Source organism: Procambarus clarkii, chromosome 31 (genome assembly GCF_040958095.1).
Source record: "Procambarus clarkii isolate CNS0578487 chromosome 31, FALCON_Pclarkii_2.0, whole genome shotgun sequence".
In the NCBI taxonomy this organism is placed as follows: Eukaryota; Metazoa; Arthropoda; class Malacostraca; order Decapoda; family Cambaridae; genus Procambarus; species Procambarus clarkii.
In genome coordinates, this window is record NC_091180.1 from 14913249 (window position 1) to 14923964 (window position 10716).

At 41.7% G+C, this 10716-nt stretch overlaps 2 protein-coding genes across 2 annotated transcripts in view; one reads left to right on the top strand and one right to left on the bottom strand.

Moving 5' to 3' along the window:
• Positions 1-10716, bottom strand: part of LOC123758661 (neuron navigator 2) — a 160002-nt gene that overhangs the window by 25084 nt on the left and 124202 nt on the right. Inside the window, 2 exon segments of the mRNA XM_069334367.1 lie at positions 10-299; positions 4019-4349. Of these exon segments, the coding sequence (XP_069190468.1) occupies positions 10-299; positions 4019-4331 (603 nt within the window). The 5' untranslated portion in view covers positions 4332-4349.
• Positions 4877-10716, top strand: part of LOC138370185 (uncharacterized) — a 50915-nt gene continuing 45075 nt past the window's right edge. Inside the window, exon 1 of the mRNA XM_069334174.1 lies at positions 4877-5001. Coding sequence (XP_069190275.1) covers positions 4877-5001 — 125 coding nt within the window. The remainder of the gene's footprint in view (positions 5002-10716) is intronic.

Genomic DNA, 10716 nt, shown 5'->3' on the forward strand with positions numbered 1-10716 from the left:
GCAACGCACCTGAGAAAAAGCTGGGCAAGATCGATATCTTGATCGTCTTGTGGCCACTTCCCACCAAGGCAGTTGTGAGCGATCTCTTCTGGCTATTGGCATCTCCCCGGATGTTTCCCCTCCTCCTCGTTCCTCCCACAGTGGCTCCATGGCCCAGGCCCGGCCCCCAGGGTTGCAGCACCCATGGTGGCAGGATGGGGCCCGTGTTTCAGTCGTAACTGCAGGTGAGCTGAGAGCACGTCCTCTTTTGCCAGTACCAGAACGTATAGTGGCAAACCCATCATGTACAGCTCTCCCACCTGTAATGCATCAATACAAAACACATTAACAATCCAACAAAGTACAGTATGAATTAAATAGTATCATCTTGGTCCTGAAAAAGTAAAAGAATATATGAAATTATCAATAAATATTTTGTCTGCCAATTTTATGCTAGCAAGAATTGAGAACTAGTTTATCAACACTGGAACAAGTATCTGCCTTTAACTATCTCTCTCTACCCCCTGATGCAATGCTTCCTCTGGCAACTTTCTAGTCTTGAGATTGTAGTTATATCTGAACTATTTCTTAAACATTGCAAAAAGGGTATGGTAGAAAAAATGGCAAATTTACACTAAATTCTAACACAAAATAATCTAAACTATCAAGGTAACTGAAAAATACAAAATATCTTATTTGCTATTCCTTAGACCTTTCTTGCAGGAGAAAGGCAAGTTGCTGCACGTCTTGTTAACATGTGTGACTATTATTATGTATTATTATTATTTACAATATTATTATTATTATTACTATAATTATTATTATTATTGTGCACATTATTATTATTATTACTATTACTTCTAGCTCGGAGAGGTGTGTATTTGTCCTGTGCTCAGGAAAAATAATTAAATTGTTCATGTGCACAATTATTGGCTTGTGCACAATTGTTGGATCATCTATGTGCATAATTGTAGGTTTGTTCTTATGCACAACTGTAGGCTTGTTAGTGTGCACAACTGTAGGCTTGTTAGTGTGTACAACTGTAGGCTTGTTAGTGTGCACAACTGTAGGCTTGTTAGTGTGCACAACTGTAGGCTTGTTAGTGTGTACAACTGTAGGCTTGTTAGTGTGCACAACTGTAGGCTTGTTAGTGTGCACAACTGTAGGCTTGTTAGTGTGTACAACTGTAGGCTTGTTAGTGTGCACAACTGTAGGCTTGTTAGTGTGTACAACTGTAGGCTTGTTAGTGTGCACAACTGTAGGCTTGTTAGTGTGCACAACTGTAGGCTTGTTAGTGTGCACAACTGTAGGCTTGTTAGTGTGCACAACTGTAGGCTTGTTAGTGTGCACAACTGTAGGCTTGTTAGTGTGTACAACTGTTGGCTTGTTAGTGTGCACAACTGTAGGCTTGTTAGTGTGCACAACTGTAGGCTTGTTAGTGTGCACAACTGTAGGCTTGTTAGTGTGCACAACTGTAGGCTTGTTAGTGTGTACAACTGTAGGCTTGTTAGTGTGCACAACTGTTGGCTTGTTAGTGTGTACAACTGTAGGCTTGTTAGTGTGCACAACTGTTGGCTTGTTAGTGTGTACAACTGTAGGCTTGTGAGTGTGCACAACTGTTGGCTTGTTAGTGTGTACAACTGTAGGCTTGTTAGTGTGCACAACTGTTGGCTTGTTAGTGTGCACAACTGTTGGCTTGTTAGTGTGTACAACTGTAGGCTTGTTAGTGTGCACAACTGTAGGCTTGTTAGTGTGCACAACTGTAGGCTTGTTAGTGTGCACAACTGTAGGCTTGTTAGTGTGTACAACTGTTGGCTTGTTAGTGTGTACAACTGTAGGTTTGTGAGTGTGCACAACTGTTGGCTTGTTAGTGTGTACAACTGTAGGCTTGTGAGTGTGCACAACTGTTGGCTTGTTAGTGTGTACAACTGTAGGCTTGTTAGTGTGCACAACTGTTGGCTTGTTAGTGTGCACAACTGTTGGCTTGTTAGTGTGTACAACTGTAGGCTTGTTAGTGTGCACAACTGTAGGCTTGTTAGTGTGCACAACTGTAGGCTTGTTAGTGTGCACAACTGTAGGCTTGTTAGTGTGTACAACTGTTGGCTTGTTAGTGTGTACAACTGTAGGCTTGTTAGTGTGCACAACTGTAGGCTTGTTAGTGTGCACAACTGTAGGCTAGTTAGTGTGCACAACTGTAGGCTTGTTAGTGTGCACAACTGTTGGCTTGTTAGTGTGTACAACTGTAGGCTTGTGAGTGTGCACAACTGTTGGCTTGTTAGTGTGTACAACTGTAGGCTTGTTAGTGTGCACAACTGTTGGCTTGTTAGTGTGCACAACTGTTGGCTTGTTAGTGTGCACAACTGTTGGCTTGTTAGTGTGTACAACTGTAGGCTTGTTAGTGTGCACAACTGTAGGCTTGTTAGTGTGCACAACTGTAGGCTTGTTAGTGTGCACAACTGTAGGCTTGTTAGTGTGCAGAACTGTTGGCTTGTTAGTGTGCACAACTGTAGGCTTGTTAGTGTGCACAACTGTAGGCTTGTTAGTGTGCACAACTGTAATTACCAAAGCGTAGTTACAGGATGGGTGCTACGTTTGTGGTGTCCCATCTTCCCAGCACTCTGTTATATACTGTAATACTTTGAAACTACTGACGGTCTTGGCCTCCACCACCTTCTCACCTAACTTGTTCCAACCGTCTACCACTGTTTGCGAAAGTGAATTTTCTTATATTTCTTCGGCAGCTTTGTTTAGCTAGTTTAAGTCTATGTTCTTGAAGTTCCAGGATCTTAGGATTTCTTTTATATCAATTTTATCGATTCCAGTTACTATTTTGTACATAGTGATCATATCGCCTTTTTTCTATATTCTAGTTTTGGCATATTTAATGCCTCTAACCTCTCCTCGTAACTCTTGCCCTTCAGTTCTCGGAGCCATTTAGTTGTATGTCTTTGCACCTTTTCCAGTTTGTTGATGTGCTTTTTAAGATATGGGCACCACACAACCGCTGCATATCCCTGCTTTGGTGTAACAAAATTCGTTAACAATTTCTTTAGTATTTCTCCACTCATGTATTTAAAAACAATTCTAAGTTAGAAAGCGTAGCATAGGCTCCTCGCACAACGTTCTTTACTGTGGTCCTCAGGTGATAGTTTTCTATCTAGAACCACCTCTACATCTCTTTCCTTATCAGAATTCCTTAAAGATTTCTAACATAATTTATAGGTTGTGTGGGGTCTATGTTCTCCTATTCCACATTCCATAACATGGCATTTATTCATATTAAATTCCATTTGCCAAATGGTGTTCCATACACTCATTTTGTCCAGGTCTTCTTGAAGGGCATGACAATCCTCTAAGTTTCTTATCTTCCCTAGTTCCTTAGCATCATAAACAAACATGTTCATATAATTCTGTATTCCATCTGGTAGATCGTTAATGTTGGTTTGTTCATGTGTATATGTTCTTCATCATCACTATCACCATATATTAATCGTATCATACATCATTAGTATTAATATAAAAAATTAGTATTAATATTAAAAGTAATACATCATTAGAATATGTCCTCGGCTTCCTGACAAGCCGACGGCTTTTTGTCCTCATCGAGGCCACTAGAGATTTAGTGGTCCTCAGGTAAATTAATGTAAATATATTATCATCATCATCATGAACCATCACCATCATATTAACATCATACAACACTGTTATCATATATCATAATTATGTGTCATCATATATTATCACCATCGTCTTGGATCATCACCATCACCCTAAATTGATATCTAAGTATGATTAATATCATCATGCATCACTATACATTATGAAATTATCATACATCACTATATATTATCATATCATGCATCACCATATATTATCATGTCACCATACATCACCATATATTATCATTATGAATCATCACCATCCTCATGGATCATCAACATCACCATATATCAGCGGCGCAGATAACACCCCTAGATCCTAGACTAAACAACCAATCACCATTAGTTTCTCCCATTCACCATCAATGTGAATCACTAACCTGCACAACCATTTGCCCTCACGCAGCCATTGACCCCAAGGGAGGGGGAGGCGATGGTAGGCGCCAGACCATTGGCCAGCTGGCCGTTGGTGTGCTGGAGGCCTTTGCTCTGGTTATTGTTGAGGTGGGGGCCATTGGTGAGGTGGAGGCCGTTGGTGTGGTGGAGGCCATTGGTGTGGTGGAGGCCATTGGTGTGGTGGAGGCCATTGGTGTGGTTGAAGCTGCTGGTGGTAGTTTTATTCTTGTGGAGGGCAGTGAGGGAGGTGGCGAGGCGCAGGCCACGGGGTAAGGTCACATATCCCAGTTCAGTCATGCCCTCATCTGACCTGACCTGCCGGAACAAAACGCCAGTTACAACATAGTTCACTGTTAAATATGATCAAAATAAGTAACCTATGATGGAAGGTGCACATGAATAATATAATAATTATGTGCATTCTCTAGATAAAATTGATATTACTGTATTGAAAAATATATATTAATTATTAATATATATGAATGAAAAATGTTGAGTGCCGCAAGGGATCCATATTGATGCGAAACCTCATCATAAAATTTGCAGATGCCACAAAGGACTATTGTAAAGTGGGAAGCGAAAACGATATAGAAGCATTGGAAAACGATTTACATAAATTCCATAAATGGTCAGAATATTGGGAAAAGCTTTTTAGTATTGAAAAATATATGTTGGGCATAACAATACACAACATAACTATCATATCAACAACACGACCATGCAACATATTGATAAAGAAAAGGACATGGTCTTACTAGTCATTAAAAGTTGCTCAACAAGTTGGAGCTGCTGGTAAAAGATGCTAACACACTTTTAGAATCATTAAGCAAATCTTTGACTTCATGGATAAGAGTTATGCAACTGTACAAGCCTCTGGTGCGCTCCCATCTGGACTACTGTATATGGAGACTTCGCCACCAAAAGAACACATCGGCATTGGAGAAAGTTCAACACTGTGTGAAAAAAGGTAACTTTCGTACCAGGAACGGTTTAGGGCCTCAGGATACCCAATACTACAAAACCAGACATGACAGGGCTGATCTAATTGATGCCGATAACATATAAATTGGAAGATATTAAAAGGTCCAATAACACGCATACGTACATTGGCATCTGCAAATATGATGTTTCGTATTTTCTCATCCATGTCGTTGATTATTACAAAATGGGTTGGACCAATATGGACCCCTGGGCCACGCTATTCTATATATATATATATTTTTCATTCAGATTAATTTCCATTTAGGACAAACCATAGTTTTATCCGTTCCAGTATTTTTCCGTCTATTTCATGTGCTTGTAGAATTTATGCGGTATCCTATCAAAAGTTTTAGCGAAATCCATCCACTGGAGGTTATTTTTATGTGTACTTTGTTATCGTTTTATAAAATTTGAGCAGGTAAGTTAGGCAGGATTTATTGGTAACAAAACTATGTTATGTTACTGTTACAAGATTGTTCATGATTCCCTCTTATGAGTCTCTCCACGAACTTGTGACATGTGAGGTTAGGCTGTTTGGTCGGTAATTTTTTATATTTTTTGAAGCCACGGGTAATATTTGCATATTTCCAATCTATGAGATTTTATCTTAGTCTAAGGATTTTTTGAAAGTTTCAGTAGTAGACACAACTCATCGGCGACTTCCTTAAAGATTTTGGATTGAATTCTATTTACACCTATCTTGGGGTCTCTCATCCATGTCGTTGATTATTATAAAATGGGTTGGCTCAATATGGACCCCTGCGCCACGCAATTCTATATTCATTCACTGTATTCACCTGGATGGAATTCAGTCATTCATCTCTCTTTCTCTCTCTCTCTCTCACACACACACACACACACACACGACACTCACACAAAAGACAACGTGAGAAAGATATGGGGTTGATCACACCGAACCTGTCCCCAGAAGCCTTCATCAAAAGGATATCATCAGCGGCATATGCAAGATTGGCCAATATAGGAACTGCCTTTAGAAACTTATGTAAGGAATCGTTCAAGACCCTGTATACCACTTATGTCAGACCAATCCTGGAGTATGCAGCTCCACCCTGGAGTCCATACCTAGTTAAACACAAGACAATGTTAGAAAAGATTTAGAGGTATGCCACCAGACTAGTCCCAAAACTGTGAGGTCTGAGCTACGAGAAAAGGCTAAGGAGGCTAAACCTCACGTCCCTGGAAGACAGAAGAGTAATGGGAGACATGATAACCACCTACAAAATTCTCAGGGAAATTGACAGGGTGGAAACGACAAACTATTTAGCACGGGCGGAACACGAACAAGGGGGACAAAGGTGGAAACTTAGTACCCAAATGAGCCACAGAGACATTAGAAAGAATTTTTTCAGTGTCAGAGTAGTTAACAAATGGAATGCATTAAGTAGTGATGTGGTGGAGGCTGACTCCATACACAGTTTCAAATGTAGATATGATAGAGCCCAGTAGGACTCAGGAACCTGTACACCAGTTGATTAACAATTGAGAGGGGGGACCAGAGAGTCAAAGCTCAACCCCCGCAAGCACAACTAGGTGAGTACACACACACACTATGAGTGACCACCATGGTTGTGAACGCGAGGTTCTAAACCCTTGACCGACCACGAACCCACACCAAAACAGATCAGTTTGCCACCACAGCCGGAAATAGTAACGTCATTAGTGTGAAGCCAGACACATATTGTGCTCACTCACCGGGTCACTGACATATACACCAACAATCACGCGCTGTTGATAAACTAGTAAATTATTACTATGTCAAATATACCAAAATATAACCTGTTAAGGGGTTATCAATGTTCAATCAAGTGATGTACGTTGACCGTTCGTGTTGTCCAAATTGTCGTTAAATCTTAAATAAACAAAAATCCTCATTCTCCAGGATTACTCGCTAATCCACATCACAATCCTGAATCACCACCACGTAGTTAAACAAACAAATAATAAAATGCACGTGACTGTAGAGGATAATGCACGCTTGAAGTCACCCTTTGCCCGTAGGCCTACCCCATCTATAAACGGGCAAATGGATTTCACAAGGAACATACAACTGTTTGATGGCCCTTCTTGGCGTTAGAGGGATTTAATGTGTATTTTATGAGCTCTTTATTTCACATCTGTATAGATTCCATGTGTCAGCCTCTATATAGTTGGTTCCACTGCGTCTCTAGATCCCTCTCAGCCCCTCCTGTTCTACTTGATATTCACTGGGAATATTGACCTTTTCTTCACTGTGTCAGTCCCCCCTAATATGTCCATCGTGACTCCGTTCTCTCTCTCTCTCTCTCTCTCTCTCTCTCTCTCTCTCTCTCTCTCTCTCTCTCTCTCTCTCTCTCTCTCTCTCTCTCTCTCTCTCTCTCTCTCTCTCTCTCTGTACATTTTCCCTGAATTATGGCAGCTTTGTTTACATTTATTAAACTGTTTACGAGCTTGGAAACTTTACAACTTAAGGTTATTACCGTTATAAAGAACCTCGTAGTGCACGGTTCAATAAATGTAAACACAATCGCCATAATTCGGGAAAGATGTACAGGTTCCACAGGTGGACGAGAAAATGCGTGACGAGTCCTGGTCTTTTGTTCATGCACCATCTTACGACATTGTGGGACACGCCTGTATATGTGTGTGTATAACCTGGTTGATACCTGCTTGATGGGGTTCTGGGAGTTGTTCTACTGCCCAAGCCCGGCCCGAGGCCAGGCTCGACTTGTGAGAGTTTGGTCCACCAGGCTGTTGCTTGGAGCGGCCCGCAGGCCCAGATACCCACCACAGCCCGGCTGATCCGGAACTTCTCTTAGAAAACAGTCCAATTTTCTCTTGAAGATGTCCACGGTTATTCCGGCAATATTTCTTATAGTCGCTGGGAGGACGTTGAACAACCGGGGACCTCTGATGTTTATACAGTGTTCTCTGATTGTGCCTATGGCACCTCTGCTCTTCACTGTTTCAATCTTGCATTTTCTTCCATATCGTTCACTCCAGTATGTTGTTATTTTACTGTGTAGATTTGGGACCTGGCCCTCCAGTATTTTTCATGTGTATATTATTTGGTATCTCTCTCGTCTCCTTTCTAGATGAGTACATTTGGAGAGCTTTGAGACGATCCCAATAATTTAGGTGTTTTATCTCGTCTATGCGTGCCGTCTATGCCGTGTCTCTGTATTCCCTCTATTTCAGCAATCTCTCCTGCTCTGAAGGGGGAAGTGAGTACTGAGCAGTACTCAAAACGGGACAACACAAGTGATTTGAAGAGTACAACCATTGTGATGGGATCCCTGGATTTGAAAGTTCTCGTAATCCATCCGATCATTTTTCTGGCTGTACGCAATACTTTGCTTGGTTATGCTCCCTAAACGTTAGATCGTCGGACATCATTATTCCCAAATCCTTGACATGGTGTTTTTCTACTATGGGAAGATTCGATTGTGTTTTGTACCCTGTATTATGTTTCAGATCCTCATTTTTGCCGTACCTGAGTACCTGAAATTTATCACTGTTAAACATCATGTTATTTTCTGCTGCCCAATCGAAAACTTTGTTGACATCTGCTTGTAATTTTTCCATGTCTTCAGCAGAGGTAATTCTCATGCTGATTTTTGTGTCATCTGCGAAGGATGACACGAAGCTGTGACGTGTATTTTTGTCTATATCTGATATGAGAATAAGGAACAGCAGCGGTGCAAGGACTGTACCTTGAGGTACAGAGCTTTTAACATTCGCTTGGACTCAATTTTATTTGATTGACTGTTTTGTTCTGTTCGACAGGAAATTGAGTATCCAGCGTCCTACTTTACCAGTTATTCCCATTGACCTCATTTTGTGAGCTATCACCCCATGGTCACATTTGACGAACGCCTTTGCAAAGTCTGTGTATACAACATCTGCATTTTGCTTTTCTTCTAGGGCTTCTGTGATTTTGTAATAAGGTTGAGTAACTGTGACAGACAGGATCTTCCCGCTCTAAATCCATGTTGTCCTGGGTTGTGCAACTCATTATTTTCCATAAAACTAGAAATTTGATTCCTAATCACTCTTTCAAACACTTATTATGTGTGATGTTAGTGCAACTGGCCTATAATTTTTTGCCAAGGCTTTACTCCCCCCCTTGTGCAACGGAGCTATATCTGCAGATTTAAGTCCATTTGGCCCTGATGATTTTGTCGAGCAAGATTCTGAAATTGAATAGTTTTGGTATTTACGTCTTCGGCGGGTAGGGAGTTCCATGGGTTTATAACTTCCGTGAGTGAAAAAGCATCTCTCGTTGTGTGTCGTGCAAGGACCCTGCGCTCTCTCCAGGAGACGGCTCAATACCCTCTACATAGTACTGAGACACATTCCTGAGACACATCCTTGACATCACGTGGAGTACACAGGCCACATCACAGTCCTGGAGAGAACAGGAGTCCCTTCAATGTTCACTCTCCTGAAGCAGAGACGCATGCGATGGCTGGGACATGTCACACGCATGGAAGATGGCCGCATACCGAAGGACCTCTTGTATGGAGAACTGGCATCAGGAAGGAGACCCACCGGAAGACATCAGCTGCGTTTCAAAGACGCCTACAAACGCGACCTCAAGCAGCTGAACATCGACATCAACACTAGGGAGGCAGCAGCTGCGGACAGATCTGCCTGGAGATGCAAAGTGCAGAAGGGACTCCAGCAATTCGAGGATGAACTGAAGAGGCAGGCGGAGGATAATAGACTTCAGAGGGCCTCGATCACTGACAGACGCACCCACTTCGGCGTTTACCTGCGCTCGCTGCGGTCGGGACTGTCACTCTCGGGTTGGCCTCCACAGCCCCAGCAGGCGCTGCCTCCAACTGGACACCCAGGGCTCAAGAGAACAAATCCACAAGGGCGGTGATGAGGCTTCGAATCCTACGTCCGGGATGATCCCACACGCGGCTTAATCGACTGTGCCACAACATGGCATAATATTATATATATTATATATATATATATATATATATATATTATATATATATATGACCGAAAAAGTAAGATTAATAATTCTAACACGAATTTCCTCAATATTTCTTATATTTCTTTTCACTGTTGATGGTAATTGAAAAATCAATTCTCCAAAATTCATTTTTATTTCTAGTCTGACGCGACACTTCAACGCGCCAGATATATATATATCCGTGTGCGGGGACGCCTCATTTTATCATTCATAATAAAAACCACAAAATATCTGGGAACTTCCAACAAAAATTGGTTCAATATAATCTTGAACCTCGTCCTCCTCCTCCTAAAATACACATCACCCATTTTCACTTCTACTTGTCTTACAAGACCGTAAATATTTATGACCTATAAATCAGGAACTAAGATTAAAATAAACACATTTTATGAATAAGAAGGAAAACTATTATATAAAGCAACTATAAAATAAACGGCATATGACTGACAAACTTTTATGATAGCCTATAAATTTGGCGGGGAAGATTGGACGTGTATATAAGGTGTTGTGGGTGGTGGTGGTGTTGTGGTGGTGTTGTGGGTGGTGGTGGTGTTGTGGTGGGTGGTGGTGGTGTTGTGGTGGGTGGTGGTGGTGTTGTGGTGGTGTTGTGGGTGGTGGTGGTGTTGTGGTGGGTGGTGGTGGTGTTGTGGTGGTGTTGTGGGTGGTGGTGGTGTTGTGGTGGGTGGTGGTGGTGTTGTGGTGGGTGGTGGTGGTGTT